The sequence below is a fragment of the Thunnus thynnus genome, chromosome 24 (assembly GCF_963924715.1).
Source record: "Thunnus thynnus chromosome 24, fThuThy2.1, whole genome shotgun sequence".
Taxonomy (NCBI): domain Eukaryota; kingdom Metazoa; phylum Chordata; class Actinopteri; order Scombriformes; family Scombridae; genus Thunnus; species Thunnus thynnus.
Genome location: NC_089540.1, coordinates 8374959 through 8392961, shown reverse-complemented (window position 1 = coordinate 8392961; position 18003 = coordinate 8374959). Strand labels below are relative to the sequence as shown.

Sequence of the window (18003 nt, the reverse complement as noted above, 5' to 3'; positions counted from 1 at the left end):
TAAAGATAGAAATATGATAACCAGTTTAATGGTGGAACAGTGTCAGCAGCAGCGTGTTTGTCCTGAGGTTAAGTGTTTCAAATGGGGTTTGTCAAAGCCACAGCTAAATAACTGCAATTAAACTATAATTTTGGCAATTTGAGACTTATTTAGCTGCTAGGGGAAGGAAAAAGCGAAAGAATTTGTGATTTCATAAATGTAGGGTCTTCTGAGGGACAATGTCTGGATTTCACAGAGTATTTGCATGTCCTTGAGATCCTGTTTCCAAGTCTTCTTGCCATGTTGTCAAGATACATTAAAACAAGGCAAAAATATCATAAATCATAAACACTACAGATGTTCAACATAAGGTCCAGCTTTGTTTAAAATCTCGACTATTTAGACACATGATACATACTGTAAATAAACAAAACTGACCCTTATTATAAAGGCATATAAGCTTTTCATTTCAGGCATAATCAGACTGAAATGTTATATTTCAATACCAGTATGTAAACATGGTGGGTATTATATCTATATAGTAACATTTAACTCACCTTCTAGACTAACAGAAAAATGATCAGACACAGCTTCACATGTCACAGGAACTTTATTCAGCTTTTTATTCAGGAGACTGGTATTTTAATACAACATTTCCATTGACTGAAATCAATTGATTTCCATTAAAGCTGTACCCTCACATGCAGCATATCTGACAAAACACATGGATTTAATAACATTTTCATGGACAAAACACAGATCAACTTCTGCTGTGAGAACATTTCTATTAACTGAGTCAACTACAAACCCAGTAAAATAAACAGATTTCTGTTCAGGCAGTGCTGTTATTCATCTTAAAACTCTTCACCCTCCTCCTCTCCCTCACCCCCAACAGAGTCCATTCCAACCTCCTCATAATCTTTCTCCAGAGCTGCCATGTCCTCTCTGGCCTCAGAGAACTCTCCTTCCTCCATACCTTCACCTACATACCAGTGAACGAAGGCACGCTTGGCGTACATCAGATCAAACTTGTGGTCAAGTCGAGCCCAGGCCTCTGCTATAGCGGTGGTGTTGCTCAGCATGCACACAGCTCTCTGGACTTTGGCCAGGTCTCCACCAGGAACTACAGTGGGCGGCTGGTAGTTGATACCGACCTTGAAACCAGTAGGGCACCAGTCCACAAACTGGATGGTGCGCTTGGTCTTTATGGTGGCAATGGCAGCATTGACATCTTTGGGCACCACATCACCACGGTATAAAAGGCAGCAGGCCATGTATTTGCCATGGCGAGGATCACATTTTACCATCTGATTAGATGGCTCAAAGCAGGCGTTGGTAATTTCTGCCACTGTTAACTGCTCATGATAAGCCTTCTCAGCAGAGATGACAGGAGCATAGGTGGCTAGAGGGAAGTGGATACGGGGATATGGCACCAGGTTGGTCTGGAACTCCGTGAGATCAACGTTAAGGGCACCGTCGAAACGAAGGGAAGCAGTGATGGAGGACACAATCTGACTCATCAGCCTGTTCAGGTTGGTGTAGGTCGGACGCTCGATATCCAGGTTTCTACGACAGATATCGTAGATGGCCTCGTTATCCACCATAAAAGAACAGTCAGAATGCTCCAGGGTGGTGTGGGTGGTCAGGATGGAGTTGTAGGGCTCCACCACAGCAGTGGACACCTGGGGAGCTGGATAGATGGAGAACTCCAGCTTGGACTTCTTGCCGTAGTCTACAGACAGACGCTCCAGCAACAGGGAGGTAAAACCAGAGCCGGTTCCACCTCCAAAGCTGTGGAAGACCAGGAAGCCCTGAAGGCCAGTGCACTGGTCAGCCTGAGGACAGAGGAACAGACATTGATCAAATATAAGAAACAAAGTAATGTGATTTGGATAATTGGAACCTATAGTGGGAATTAGAGCAGGGACCAACTGATTTATCAGTAATTAGAACATAGAAATACAATCTTACTCAATCTGACACATGCCACAATCAAATGAAAATTTGACAATAAGCTTAGATCTATAAATGTCATGATTACTTGAGTGATAATGTGAACTTAAACATGGTGCTTGTTGTGGTCAGATCTTATTATAACTGAGAATAACATTACTAGACTTTTCTTCCATGGTTGAAATGGCAAATGTTGCTAACTGATTTTAGCAGCTATATCAAATAGGTACCTATTCTGTGAGCTGGCCAAAATACAAAATAACGTTTTGATGTTTGGTGACATTAAACTTCCTGCTAGTTGGTCACTATAACATTATGTTCTGTCAAAGACAATATCTTCAAGTAATGAACATCACTCTGCTAGCTTGATAGTTCTGCTTGGCGGCCCCAGGGCTACAAGTTAGTTAGCCAATACAATGGAGAAGAATGGGATTTATGGTTCATGCTCACATAATCTGAAAAATATCTTTAAAAAGTTCATTTAGTATTTATGGAGAATGATTTTGTGCCCTCTGGTGGCACAAAGGTAAACAACATAATGTGAGTCTGAATTGATAGCATAATGTATATGTACTGTTGTCACTTTCTTGATACAACAGTTATTTGGAATTAATTGTCTTTCAGTGTTATTAGGACGAATCTCCCTCTGCTCTGAATTTACCCACCAGTTTGCGGATCCTGTCCAGCACCAGGTCAATTATCTCTTTGCCAATGGTGTAGTGTCCACGGGCGTAGTTGTTAGCAGCATCCTCCTTGCCAGTAATCAACTGCTCAGGGTGAAAGAGCTGGCGGTAGGTCCCTGTTCGCACCTCATCTGAAGAGACATGTTCAATCAGAAATGATTCAAGGGTTTGACTAACCAAAATCAAGCAGTAACTATGGTATTTAATCAAGAGTTTACCAATGACAGTGGGCTCCAGATCCACAAAAACAGCTCTGGGGACATGTTTTCCAGCTCCAGTCTCACTGAAGAAGGTGTTAAAGGAGTCATCACCTCCTCCGATGGTTTTGTCACTGGGCATCTGCCCATCAGGCTGGATCCCATGTTCCAAGCAGTAAAGCTCCCAGCAGGCGTTGCCAATTTGGACACCAGCCTGACCCACGTGTACTGAGATACACTCACGCTGGAGGAAAACAGGCCATTTATAACTTTTGGCAAGTTCATACTAATCAGAAGCGTCAGATTACTGATCACATATTGAAAAACAGTGAAAGAGCTACTGTATGATGAGATCCAATGGTGGGGAAACAGACTTTTATAAAGAACATTATGATCAAATAACATGATAAATACCGCACATTTATTCATTTACACTCCAAATAAACAGAGGGGGACTTTAGACAATATGACGAACCACAATTAAGGACCTCAAGGGGACACCATAAATCATTTGACATTAACAGTCACATGTAGTTCTTTGTCTTCCCTACGTTAGGAGAAAAAATAAACACATGCACTGCCTCACAAAAACCCACATACAGTCAAGTCAATTTGCCTAGTATCACAAATCATAAATTTGCCTCAGGGGGCTTTACAATCCACTAGGCTAAACTTAATTTACCATACATGAAACTTGATTTTCGGCTCTATGCCCTGATGCTTGACTTTTCTTTCAGATAACAGTTAAACTCCTGCCAACTCAAATTGACAGCTAGGTTAACATTAATGAGGGGCATATATTGTTGTTCGTTAGACCTGGTTAAATCAATACGACCTCAAGACAACCTCAAATTCATACTTAGCTACCATGTTTCTTTAAGCTATGAGGTATGAAGATAATGAAGATGTTGGCTTGACAACCACAGAACTGGTTCTAACAAACCGGCTCCAACGTTACTCCCGCCGTTGAGGATCCAACCGTTATTTGAGTTCCGCCATGTTGACTGACTCTACATTCAGTATCACTGGCAGCCACTATTAAAACTGAAATACCAACAATATGATAAAGCTACGCTTCATTTATAAATTTACCAAAAAAGGAACTGCTTCATGCCTAAACGTTTTGACTTTCAGCTAACATAGCATTAACGTCATGTTAACCTGACGTTAGCTTTTACCTTGAAGCCACATATTCTTCAAACAAAATCGTGCCAATTCAATAAATTGATGGCCAGGTTAAAATTAATGCGGGCTGTTGTTAAACCCAGATAAATCAATAATTACATAAGACAACTTCACATTTATACTCACCATGTTTCTCAACGCTTTGTGAAGATAATAAAGACGTTGTTTGTTGGCGAATCAATCTAAACAGCAGTTTCTGCTAGCTTCCGTTAGCTTCAATAACGGTTACCAGGCGGTGGGTTTTATATTCGGTCCCTCTGGAAAGGCGCTGATGAATCTGATTGGTTGGCGTTACCCAGCTGATAGCGTTGATTAGACAGAAATTCAATCGCCTCTCTTAAATCAGAAGTAAGAGGAAACTTTGAAAATAAGCGAAAATCTGAGGCGGGGGAAATTAGCATTATTAATATTAATGTGTGCCCTCCGGTCTGTTGGTCAGTTGTACATCATGTATGGAGAGCCCTTATAAAATGTAAGTAGTCTCTCTCTATCAAGAATATCACAAATATCAAAACATAAATTTTATTATAAACATTACATCAGATTCATCATCACATATGTCAGAATCAACAACTAGATCAAATAACATTAAGAAAAAAAAACAAACCTGTAAAATTTACAAATTCTACCTTTTTCAAATGTGTGTCAGGATCCAGCAATATGAAACATATAGGTTATAAAATCTACCAACATTTTTTAATTGAGAGAAAGTGTTTAATATCATATTCTTGATTCAGAGAGGCCAAATTATGCTGTTTGCCTGTTTATTCATCTCATAAGTTTATAAGATGTTACATGTTCATATTTAATGGAGTTTATGAGCCTTATGTTTACATTGTTATGAAGAAGAAGAAGAAGACATTGGTATCCAGATAAGAATTGGTACTGTTTACAGTTTGGTGGTACTTGTACTTTACATGAGTATTTTCATTTTATGCTACTTGATACTTCTACTTGCATTATAAGAGCCACTACAATTCACAGTTAAATATTGCACTCCACTACATTTATCTAACAATTCTAGTTTGTTTTCAGTTTAAGATTTTACATGAAAAGCTTATCAATTACACTGTATTATTAATGATTAAACCAGTGGTTCCCAAACTTTTTGGCTTATGGGCTCTTACAAAAAAACCTATGTGTATTTGTGTCTCTTTGTCATGTTTCATATGTCTATGAGTTCTTTTCAGTTCCATCAAAGAGACATTTCCACTCACATGGTTTTGAATAAATAACTGTTTGAGGCCCAATGAGGTAAAACTCTTCAATATTTCACAAAAATGCAATTATTAAAGAAAAGTTCTGAAAAATTAATTCAAATTTATGTAGTTCAACTATGCCCTCAGATTTATTTTATACCCTTACAAAGCAGTTCAAACAAGCTCCACCTCGAGCAGCTACAAAAAATGCTGCTCATGCACAGACTGTTAAATTTATTTAATAAGTCAGTCACAGCCCTATTTTCTGCAAAACCAATACTCTGACTTTAGTACTTTCAGTAAATTAAGCTGGTAATACCTCTATAATTATACTTAAATAGGATTTTTAAATGCAAGACTTTTACTTGTAATGAAGTATTTTACATTGTGGTATTGATACTTTTGGATTGGAGCACTTCTTCCACCACTGGGATGTGATTTGATTCCATTTTAACACAAAATAATTTAACCTTCAGCAAGATGACCTGGGTTCATCTGTCTCAGGAAGCATCTGCCCTCTGATGTGTCCTAGAGCGATAGACTGAATCCCTGTCAGCTCCCAGTCTGCTGTTTGTGACTTCTGACCTCCTTATATGACAGGAAGAAAAAAAGAAAACATCCCTTCAGGGTATCAATGCTCACATTATGATTCCCCACACTTATTAGAATAAAACTATACATTTCTACCATGTTATATCCAAATGATTACTGCACAAGAAACAAGGGGGCTTTGTCATGTTTAATTCAGTAATCTGGCAAAAACAAACACATGAAGACATAGAATTTGTATGTACATTCAAAACTTTATTATGGAATACAGTGTAGAAAGCGTTTTCCCAGTCAATGCAAATGGCCTGCACAATATTACACAGTGGAAAACAAAACCAATATATAACCCACAGAAAAAAGATAGAAAGAAAATCCTGCTTCCTCCTCTACTCTACTGCCCTCTGTTGGGCTTCTAGTGAGCACCCTCTGAAAATAATGGACCCACCCCACTGCAGCCTCCAAATGTACATTTCACCCACCGCTTCCTCATAGGTCTTACTTCACATGTATTAACCGAGTGAGAGGTCACACTGTATTTCTTTTCGATGTAATGTTGAGATGGTGGACTGTATGAAGATAAAGGTTGAATGGGGAACTCTTGCCTACGATGCTGTTAACTTGAATTTACCTCAGAATAATATATGAGCCCTGCTTTCACATCCCCGCCGCCGACTCGCTCTCGGCTCTCTAGATGGTGAACGCCTATCGTCTATATACAGACTACAGCGCTCTGCCTCTGAGGAGTCAAGTGTGCATTGATGGCAGGGAGGTGAGCAGCATGCCTGAAGGGAAAGGAAGGCGAAAGGAGGGAGGTGAGGGGAGGTGCTGGGGGGGAAGTGAAAATCCATTATATATACAGACTGCCTGCCTGGCTATTCATCCAGAACTGCAAGTCACTTCCTCTCTACCTTGCCCTCCTTCCTCCTCCTCCTCCTCCTCCTCCTCTCAGAACTCCACCTGTTCTATCAGCAGAAAGCAAAATAATGATTACCCAAAAAAAAAAAAAAAAAAAAAAAGAGACGGCGTCGGCTTACAACTGGACGAAACACCAGACTGAAAATGACGAAACACATACACGCAGAGATAATTCTAACCCATCCCCCATGCCTCCTTTTTCCCCCCCTTCCCGCTCCCTGTAACCTTCACCCTCACAACATGCCCTTATGAAAAAAAAAACAAAACACGGTAACATGAGTTGAACAGAAAAGCAAAAATCAAATGGGGTGATGTCTGAGAGCCCCTACGCATAAGGATTTTCAACACAATATATTTCAGTGAATGATAATATACAAACAGAGATGAAGCCAGCCCCCCTCCTGTAGCTTCAGGAACGTAGCATGGTTAAAAAAAAAATAATAATAAAAGAAATGAAGAACACACTTAAAGTCCAAAATCACAGATCTCTTTTAAATGTGTATTTTACATGATATCAAAGCAGAGCCCGTTCATCTAGATTTATATATATTTTTCATCATTGTTTGATGTCACGTGATCACGAGAAGATACTAAATGTACAATCTTGCTAGAATGACAATCTATACGTGAGAAAGGATCTCGAGGGAGAGAGCAGCGTTAAAGATCTTGTTTTTTTTGTTATTTTTTTTTTCCAAATCCTGTTGTCATTGTTGTCATGCACTACATAGGAACAGCTAAGACTTCAGCATTACTTCAGTACATTACACGTAATTTAAAAAAAGGACTTTACATCGGTTGACTTTTTTTTTTTTTTTTTTTTCTCTGTTTTCATTCTTTTTTGAAAAACAAAACTGGAAACGATAGAGAAAAACTCGAAAATAAAAACAGCTCATTCGGAATACATAATTACTACTGTTGTCATCAACATATTCATTATCATCATCGTCTTTAAAGAGCCTTGTGTGACTTAACACAGCCCAGCTGTCGTAAGAATGCGCAAAGAAAAGAGGATGGAGGGAGGGATGAAGGAGGAGGGGGAGGGAGAGGAGGCTCACTTATACTCCAGTGTAGACTGTAGAGTGAGTGCAGTAGTGGTGCAGTAGGTGGGGAAACGCTGGGCCTCATTTCTAAAAATCATGTTGCTTGATTTAAGCCTGTATTTAATTATTATGATCGTTACAAACAATATAATCAAAACAAATGAGCGTGTGATGAAAAATGTGCTTTCAAATGATTGATTTTGACAAATAAAGATCTCATCTGCGTGCAACCGTTTTTTGTAAATGAGGCTCAGGCAGCCGAGCGCCTAAAATCCTACTGATCAGTGGTCAGATTTGCCTACACAAGTCCACACCTAAAATCGTCCCAAGCCAAAAAAACCCCAACTATACACTGGCCCTGAATCAGTGTGGAGAGAACGCGCTTCTTTCCCCTTTGGGTTTGTTTCCATGCACTGGGCGGGGCTTTTTTTCCCCATACATCAGCAGGCCCAGACGGAGCAACATATAAAAACCCCTTTCTTTAATTAAAAAAAAAGGTGTCTTGCTCCAATAAAGTGAACAAACTTGGTGCAAACTGGCTTGGCCACGGTGTCCGCCCAGGCACAAAATGAAAGAAACCCTGGCTACAGTCTGTTACAGTATGCTCATAACTGACTATTTCAGTCACGCAATGATCTATGCCACACTGCCTTTTTGGAGACGTGGGACTACTCGGAGGGGGAGGAGGAGGGGAGAGGGGAGGGGAGGTGCTTGATGTGTGGGAGGAGATGTTTCTGTGTGATTATGTGTGTATGTGTCTGTTGTGTGTGTGTGTGTGTGTGTGTGTGTGTTTGTGTTTAGATATGACATTCTCCCTCAGTTCTGCATCTGCTCAAAGAACTTGTAGGTTGGGTTCTCGTAACCGTTCTGCTGCATCTTGGACAGGTGGCGCTCCTCGGGGGTGACGGCAGCGTCCACCTGGAGGAGAGCCAGAGGGGCAGAGGGGGGTTAGACACACACACACACTCACATTCACATGGTGCGATCAAGTATAAAAATAAAAATAATTTAAATATTCTACAAATTGAAGACTTTTTAAAGACCTTTTTAATGTTCCTGGAAGTGAAATTAAGAGTAATTGACAAAAATAAAGAAACAAAGCTGCCACAACCGCTGCTTTTTTAATTAAACTGCTAATGGAAGTTCTGGAATGATAAATGAGGATAATTAGAAAAGGGAAAGCAGGAAATTAATTGGTAACGGGCATTAATCCCATCATATTTAGTGAGCAGATAGAATGAAAAACAACTAATTTTTTGCCATGTACCAGCCCTGTTCTGTATATTAATGACTTTTTATGATCTAAAAGAACTCATATATTCTCTGCAACATACACATATACTGTGCTATACTGAAAAACAGCTTGCACTTACACGTGAATGCATGTGCACAGCGTCGCGCCCCACACGCCAGATTGACTGCCGTTACAGAACAGCTTGTACACAGCACACGCTCACAAACACACACACACATGCGCGCAGGTCAGCTGTTTCTCACCTCGATGACTCCGTGGTGGATGGAGGTGTACTGCTTCTTCCTCAGCATCACCAGGGTGATGACGATCACGGTTGCTATGACGACGCCTCCAACCATCAGGCCAATGATGGCGCCCTTGTTGGAGCCGACATCCTCGGCGAAGAAGACCTGGGGGAGTTGAAGGACGGACATTTGTCATGTGACCGGTCAGTCGCGACTGGGGTTTAAACCTGACGATTTACAACATGGACTTTTTCTTCAGTGAAGCTTAGAAATACTTTTCATGTAACTTTTTCCAGGAAACCAATGATGGAACAAAGATGCACCACAGACCACACGGACATAATGTCTGAAAGGCAACTTATTTCTGAAGGATAATATTCTGACTGAAATTCCTTGGTGCCGGTGTCAGGTGATTTACAGAAAGAGCACAACATAAAGCGACACTGATAAAGTATGACTCAGCTCCGATGTGACGCAATCCTAATACGCATGATTAAATTTTTTTTTTTCTCCCTTCCCCACAAAACCAAATGAAGGCTCCGGGTTCTGTGAAGGATTACGCTGCTTTGTGGAACTCATTTTTCACACAGCACAGGAATAAATAGGAGCAAATGGCGTCTTCTGCGGGGATACAAATCCTGATATCTGCACCTGCGTTGACTGTGTGCACATACCAGCAGGGATAATAGGGAAGGAAATCTACTCAACTGGCACAAACTTCAAAACACCAGTGTGATCTTTTTAACTACAGATAATTTCACAAAAATGCATCTTGACATCTCAGCACTCCTATCCCGCCTTGTGTCTTAGACTGCAGTGAGTGGAGACTTCATTTCAGGCTGGTGAGTCTCCTCCCTGAATAAATCTGCAGAACGCTGATTGGGGTGACTGTGAATACCACATTAAGTAGTTGGGCTAAGGAGACGGCCTAACAAACTGACTGCTCATTGTGAATGTGAGAAATGTGATATGTAATAAAATGTAGGGATTAAGGGATTAAAGCCTTAAGGTGAGAGGAATAAGGTGCGCGGATTTGGATTTGACTGAGTATGGATTGAGGTTTTTGTGCTAGTATTACAATATCGAAAGAGATTATTGAATGAGTGCAAAACTGGGTTGGAGCCTTATAATGGTTAGTACAATAACCTGCGGCTGACCAGAAAAATATTTACAGATGTATAAAAAAAAAAAAACTCCACTAAACTTAACTCTGATCTAAGGGCAGAGGATTTTAAACGAGCAGACAAGCATGACGCACGCATTATTGCGGTTGTCTCCATGGACACCTGTCTCCATGGCGACAACCTTGAGAGTTTACCATGAGGACAAAGTGGAGCCACGGACTTGAGTGTTGATTGTGTGTGTGTGTGTGTGTGTGTGTGTGTGTACTTAAGAGCGGTGCAGAAGGTGAGCCTGCATGTCAGTAAATGCATCTTTTATGTGTTTGTGCTCTATGTCCATTAACATATATGTATAATTGAATCAGTTATTTTCAAATGAGCCTGCATCTGTCAGAGTGAGTTTCTTTCCGTTTGTGTGTGTGTGTATGTGTGTGTGTGTGCATTTGTTTACCAGTTTCTGGTGGTGAACTTCATATTCAGTGCTCTGTCTGTCCTCCGTCTCCATCCGGAGTTCAGGAATAGCTTCCATCTTCATTCCTGTCACTGGCAAAGGAAGGAAAAGTGCCATCTATTATGGATGGTGACACTTACTTGCATTCTCCTTCTCTTTCTCTCTCACACACACACACACACACTTGCTGAAATCAAACTCACAGGACCAACAGCAGAGTGTTGGATATAATGGCAGTATGAGTATAGCACATAAAGCACAGGATAAACAATATGCATAGACCCTGCAGCTGCATCACAAATCTAACAACCAGCTGGCGCCCTACTGGAGGTCAAGTGGAGCTGGCTGTGTGCAAATAATAGCTGAGAGAAGAGAGAGAGATTGTGGAAAAATACTGTCCTGACTTTACTTTTGGTCTCTACTTCAATATTGTCTTGTGATGTATTTTAAGAACAGACCGTACTTCACCTGAAGAAACATCTTTTGTTAGCCTGTAAGATACTTTAACAAAGCAACCATTGTTAAGGAACTACGTATATTAGGACCATAGAAGCTACATTATACTGTACTTTTATCAATAATTATTGCTCATATATTGCCAACAAGCCAAAGCACCAGAGCCTCTAATATTGCCACCAGAGGGTGCATTCCTTCTTCAACTGCATGGTATCTGCAAGCTTTATCCTGGATTCATCTGATTTTCCAAATACATGTACATACTCCAAATCACAATAATGGGACTACTTTTTGAATAAATTCACCAACCTGGCCTTGTGGGGATGCCTCTGTCAAGATTGGGGCGAGAGTCAACTGGTTCAACTAGAGGGAGAAAGAGAGCAAGTTTACTTTCAAATAATTTTGTAGCACAAAAAATGTGCAAAAACTCAAAAAAGGCGAGCAACGTTTGTTCTTGCTACACAAATTTGAGACAACCCAAATATAGCTGCTGCTCTCTGCTGTTATTGCTTGTGTTATCGATAACCGAGTGCTCGGTAAGTACCCTGGTTCTCAGTGTTGGGCTGGTTGAAGCTCTCAGGGTGGATGAAGCCGACTCCCCCCAGGCCCAGTGTGTCCTCCTGAGGCAACAGGTCGGTCTGGCCGTCTCCAAGCTCCTGATCGGGCATCAGGGCGTCGTTGCCGTAGCTCACTCTCACGTCCGTCTGCAGGTTGGCCAGCTGCTGGGCCATCTCCGCCTGCTCCCTCTGCAGGAGCTCTGATTGGACACAGCAAGGAGGCAGAAAGGAGAGAGGTCAGAGGAGACAAATGAAAGGATGACAGAAGAGAGAAAAAAGTGGAAGAGGGGTTATCAAACTTTTTTTTTTAATTAATTAATAATTAGAATTAGAATCACTGGACATAGAAGGTGCAAGAAAGTGATGCATATTTCTGCTTAAAGAAAAATATCCTATGCAATGAACTTCACTAATCAGAAGGGATAAACAGCCTCCAAGAAATGCTGTTCAGCTCAGTTTTTTTTAAATAGATATAGTACCTAGTAATAACTGCATGGTGCTTTTTCTTCTGTGTATGTTTGTTCTTGTGTGTGTGTTTTGCTGGTCAGTACAGACTGTGACAGTCTCAGAGACAGAGACACAGATGGCTGCGTGACGCATGCAACTCCAATAAACCCAAAAACCCGCAGAAACCTAGCAAATGCAGGGGAGGGAGGGAGGGAAGGGGATTTATCTTCTCAGCAAACAGTTTCATTTGACTCTGAACAGAAGAATTAGGCCAAATGGCTCCAATGGCCTTATCAACAAAAAATTTTCTGGGGGCTAGAATTTAGAGCACTCAATCCCTCTGTTACATGTAACACAATCAGGACAATGTGTCTTCCCCCATATCTCTCTCATTACAGGGTCAGCAGGCGGCATACAGTGAGCAGGAAAGACATTTAAAAACTCATATTTACAATATTCTATTCACTTTAGTGCTTTTTGGATTCACTTTTCTGGTTATTTTATAGTTGCAATGATATTGTGAAGGCTCTGATCTTTTAACTTTTAGTTTCTGCTATAAATTGGATTTTATTTTTACACTCATTTCAAGTCACCGAGCGTACCAGATAAATGTAATGCTTCAATTTGAGTGAAGTCAAGAGGAAAATGTGATTTCTTGAAAGGGTGAATGACAAAACTCACCAACTTGGTCCTGGATGTCATCAGCCACACCAGGCACCTTGTAGAGAAGTCCCAGAGACTGGTTCATACGCTCCTCAATGACACGCAGGTGGGTGAGCACCTGTCACAGACACACAAGTACATAAAAATCAATAACACAATATTGCAATAAGATTGCAAAAAATATATATATATTTTTCTTTTTATGTAGTACTTAAATGTGCTGAATTAATGAATACGTAATGTATGAAACTGTCCATCATAGTGGTGTGTGTGTGTGTGTGTGGTGGTACCTGAGGTCTGATCTGCGCAGCTTTCTTGGGATCCACCATGCGGACATGTTCGAAGTGTTTGAGGGTGTGCTGCCTGTCCTTCTGCTCAGCACGCACGTACTTCTTCAGCAAGCTGAAGACATGACGGGGCTGCAAAAGACAAAGAGAGAACAAGACAGATCATTAAGAGCAGAGGAAGGATGGTATGATGTATTTATAAACAGTCTGGACCAGGAAATATACTTCTTTACCTCTATTTTTTAGCTATAATTTATTATCATCTTAATCCAAATCAGTCAGCTACACTGACTTTTTGTCCAATTCTCTGTGCTGTAAACCAGAAAATGGGGTTAATTTGTAGTCATTCCATCTTTCTAACCTCAAGCACTAATCAAATGTCTCAAATGCTTTAGTTTGAGTTGTGTGTGTGTCTATTAAATGTTAATATGCAAGTTTAGTCAGGATATAAGAAATTATCTCGCACATTGTACTGTAACACTTTTGTGTGATTTTACAAGGAGTATACTGTATAAAGGGCTCCATTTATTATGTGTATTTACACAGTGACAAAGCATAAAGGTAAAGGACTTACAAAAAAGAAAGCAAACAGGAATGATTCATGTTTTGCAACAGGTCAGATGAAGGGACTCATAAAAATATCTCACTTAAAAATAAACAAAAGAGAAAACGGAACAAGATGAATACCTGAGAATCTTAAAAGTAACAATAACAAGGTGGGAAATGTCAGGAGAACAAGCTCGGCAGGAAAATAAAAATTTTAAAAGTGACTTTAATGGTTGTTCCTGTGATCATTAAACACTGTCAATCATCTGGATCTGTTACAGGGAAAGAAAACAGTGTTGAACTGTGTGTGTACTGTAACGTACCCTGGGTGGGTCTTGCTGCAGGGCGGTCAGGTAGCTCTCCAGAGCCAGGCGGCGGCGGTCGTTGAGCAGAGCTTCCACTCGTGCCATGTGGGTCTCCACCAGCTGCTGTCGCTCGCTGGCTGCCTCCTGCTCCAGCGCCTCCACCTTCTCCTGGAAACGCTGCATGCACACACACACACACACACAAAACGCAACATATGGGGTGATCAAAGGACAACGAAAACCTTGCGTGGCTTGTTATATGTCCAAAATACGCATGTCTTACCTGGATGACAGCTTTCTTGTCGGCACGTGGAAGATTCTTGGCCTCCCTCTCAGCTTCCTCCCATTCTCTCATCACCTGAGTACAAGATGAGGAAGGAAAAACATTAATTAGACTTGCCAATCTACTTTATCTTTTCGCATGTTCTATCACAAGTTGATTTGACACTTGAGTGAAACGTCTTATTTCTCTTTATGGCACGGATTTCATCTTTGCATGGCTGTCTAAATGGAGGGAAATCTGACAGTTTACATGGCTATATAAAGATAACATCTGGGCTGCAGTGGGTAAACATCAGATTCTTCTAGTCTGGGTAAATAATCCTTTCAGACTCAGAATGTTGATATAAGGGACTTTCTGCTTTTTAAATCAGGGAGGTTTATGTGCTATGTCAAAGTGCGGCAGGATAAAGATAGTAAAAGTCAAAAATCAGCGCTTTTAGTTAACTTTTTCAGTTTCATCTTCTTTAGAAAAATGACTGCACATACTCTAAGTTCCATCCTCTCTGACTCACTGGGTAAATTCTTTAATTCACCTCAGGCCTTTACCAAAACCATGACCTAACAGTGTCTGTAAGGGTGAAGTCAACTGTGTGAAATCCGGAGATGCTGCGCCTGTAGCTACCCACGCAAAACAAACGGACCTATCCAGAGGAGTGCACAAACTCTGGTAAAAGAAAACGTCGCTCTTAGCGGTGTACAAGGTTGTTAGTGTCCTTGTCTCGAGCTTAGAAAACTGTTGCTGTGGACCATCTGGCTCTCCACTGGAGAGTGAACCGGGTGATTAAAGAATACAATTAACATAGAAGTGGCTCCATCAGCTCACCCGGGAGGGATTAACAAACGCACCTATTCTTTCTGCTTTGCACACCTCCATTTTCTATTCATAGAAAAATCTGTTCTCCCCCTACTACAAAGAAAATCTTCCTCCCTGCTCCCTGCATAGCCATTATTACTAAATCACGTGTATGTAGTGACTGTTAAATTAGAAAAACATTAACAGTTCCTCATACATTCCCTCTCCTTTCTTCCCCTTTCACTCTCAGTCCGTACCTGGGACATCCTTTCACGGTGCTTGGCCTCCAAGCTCTCTTTGGCCTTCTGGAAGTGGGCGTGTTCGTTTTCATCAGCAGGTGTCTCCAGGTAGTGGTCCACGGCGTCAGGGGAGCTGGGTGTGGCTGTGGGTACTACATGAAAGGGAGAGAGGGAGAGAGAGAAAGAAGAGGCAGGGAGGTGAAAAGACTTCCAGTGAAACATCTTTTTATTGCACACTTTTATTGAAGACTGGCTGTATTGCCTCGGCACACACAAACACAAAACACAGAGCCCGAAATGGGTTAATTGGGTTAGTGTGAGATCTAGAGAGAAAGAAAACAAGATAGTAGCTGTAGCTGGAAGCCAGCACCCTCCAAAAGCAAACAAGTGAGTGCCTCAGGTGACCCGTAGTCCTTTGTAGAAGAGAGACAAAACCCCTCTCTCATTTATATAACTTCATTCAGAGCGTGATACGGCTCTCATGCCAAAACACTGACGCTGGAATTCATCCTGTGGGCTCAAGAGCACACAATGAATTGTGGTTGCCTTAGCATTCACACCAAATCCGGCAATGCGGCACCTTCACGCAGGGTTGTGCGGAATGGTGGGTGTGTTTATTTGTGCTTTAGAATATAACTGCCATGAAATGATCAGAAAATAACGTTTTATTTTTCTGAGTCACTGCTTTGTTCTCGCTACCGCCGCTCCGTCTCTTCATTCACTCCAGCTCAGTTGACCGCTGCTGCTCTCTCTCTCTCGCTGGTGCTCTCAGCTCACTCGCGCGCTCTCTCACGCCGCCAGCAAAGCCTACTTTTACTTGCAACTTTATCAAACAAAGAGAAATGTCCTCCCCTTGACCTAGCAACGTACAGCTCTGCTACATGGTAAACAAGGTTCTACTTCCCGTTGCTGTCTTCGGTCTGATTCCCGGCTTACATGATTGGCCACCGCAGTGTGATGTTGGGTGGCGTTTCGGCAAAAGCTGATTCAGATTCATCTTCTCCCCGCACAGCCACTGTGGTTTTTTGCTGCACTCGATGCGCTCCCCACTCCCGCAGCCGAAACACGCTACCCCCATTCAAAAGAATTGGAGGACTGGCGTTTTTCCTGCATTGCCGCATTTGGTGTGAATGCAGCCTTACCAGTCAGAAATATAAATGGATCACATATCGCATGTAACCTTGATTTAATAAGCGGAAAGTTGATTATCTTTTAGAAGTGTGCTATCAAAAACGGTTGGTAGTGTGTGTGCGTGCGTGTGTGTGCATGTGTGAAGGTCGCACATCATGTGAAATTGATTATGTCTGATAAGAGCGCATGACTGCACAAGACACAAAAACAACGATGAGATGTTCTTCACTTTGACCTAAACCCAGTGTTTTGTTATTGTCTGTTCCTCAATATAATTTAAAGGATCAGTTCACTCAAATTACTAAACAGAATATTTTCTCACTTACCTCTAGTGACATGTAGATAGTTTTGGTTTTATTTACCCAGGTTTTCTGTCTTTGAGATTTCTACTTCCACCCCATTACAATGCAGGTGAACATAATTTTGCAGCAATCCGGCAGCAACATTTCTTTTCAGAATGTATCCTTGTTACTCAAGACAATCCACGAAACACAGTTATCTATTTCTTTGGTAGAATATGTTTCCACTGAAAACTGACTGGGTCTGTTGATTATCAAAAATAACAGAAATTGTTTGTGTGAAGGTTACTGTTGATTTTTCAAATTCCTTTCACTCCCACTGTATTTAGGTGGAGACAGAAATGTCAGAGAAAGACATCTCAAACCTGCTAGATGCCTAAAATATGTTCCTTTTGTGCAATTTGGGTGAACCGACCATTAAACTCCTGTTTAGATTCTCATATTCCAAATTCCTTTATAAGTGCTATTAAACATTCACTGCTGTGGTGTTTCTGTACTGAACATTTTTTAGAAATCACAGCCACAAGCACAGCAGTGTCATTTTAATGCACCATATACTGTAGTGTTCTCAAAAAGCCCCGCAATGGAACAAAAATACAGTACCCGTAGCATGTACACTACTTTCAGCTACAAATCCCACAATGCAATGCTTTTGATAGATATGTAAATGACAGTTTTATGAAACTACATCCGTGAGATGGTGCAAAATAGTAGTAATTCACCATCATAAATGTCCAAAATATTAATTTACTATTACTGCATAGCTACCCAGTTTCTCTGTTTATTCCAGGCAAACTGCTAAAGCTGCTGACTTAAAAATAAAGTGCATCACTTGCTAAGTGCTGGAGGACTTTCCCCAAGAACGCCTTTTAGAATAGCAAAAGCTTTTTATTAAGTGGGAAAACACTTAATCAATATTATGTTAAACCGAACAGCGATAGAGAACAAAGACAGAAAAGTGACATTTGCTTAACTTGGATTATTACTGTAATTATCATACGCTTTATATTTAGAAAAAAATGCCACTTGAGCAAATGGCAGCCGCGCCGGGACCTACTGTGACTGACTGTTAATTGACCACACACACAAGTATAGTGTGTGTGTGCGTCATGGGTGTGTATTGGCGTTAAAAAAAAAAAAAGACACTGCAGCACTTTCTCACCTCCACTATACTCAATGGAGCAGAAATCCCCAACTAAAACACACATGCTCATCTAAAACACACACACACTGTGGATAAAATTAGA

At 41.0% G+C, this 18003-nt stretch overlaps 2 protein-coding genes across 3 annotated transcripts in view; both read right to left on the bottom strand.

The window, feature by feature from the left end:
* Positions 1-570: 570 nt before the first annotated feature.
* Positions 571-4264, bottom strand: LOC137177188 (tubulin alpha-1B chain-like). Its single transcript, XM_067583341.1, has 4 exons — positions 4124-4264; positions 2834-3056; positions 2598-2746; positions 571-1814 (listed from the first exon to the last, which is right to left on the bottom strand). The coding sequence occupies exons 1-4, from the start codon at positions 4124-4126 to the stop codon at positions 834-836; spliced, it is 1356 nt and encodes a 451-aa protein (XP_067439442.1). The 5' UTR covers positions 4127-4264; the 3' UTR covers positions 571-833.
* A 1715-nt stretch (positions 4265-5979) lies between these two features.
* Positions 5980-18003, bottom strand: part of appa (amyloid beta (A4) precursor protein a) — a 37490-nt gene continuing 25466 nt past the window's right edge. For both annotated transcript variants that reach the window (XM_067583767.1, XM_067583765.1), the window contains 10 exons: positions 15345-15478; positions 14296-14370; positions 14031-14189; positions 13165-13293; positions 12893-12992; positions 11752-11964; positions 11517-11570; positions 10752-10843; positions 9198-9344; positions 5980-8618 (listed from right to left, as the gene is read on the bottom strand). In XM_067583767.1, coding sequence (XP_067439868.1) covers positions 8517-8618; positions 9198-9344; positions 10752-10843; positions 11517-11570; positions 11752-11964; positions 12893-12992; positions 13165-13293; positions 14031-14189; positions 14296-14370; positions 15345-15478 — 1205 coding nt within the window. In that variant the 3' untranslated portion in view covers positions 5980-8516. The remainder of the gene's footprint in view (positions 8619-9197; positions 9345-10751; positions 10844-11516; positions 11571-11751; positions 11965-12892; positions 12993-13164; positions 13294-14030; positions 14190-14295; positions 14371-15344; positions 15479-18003) is intronic.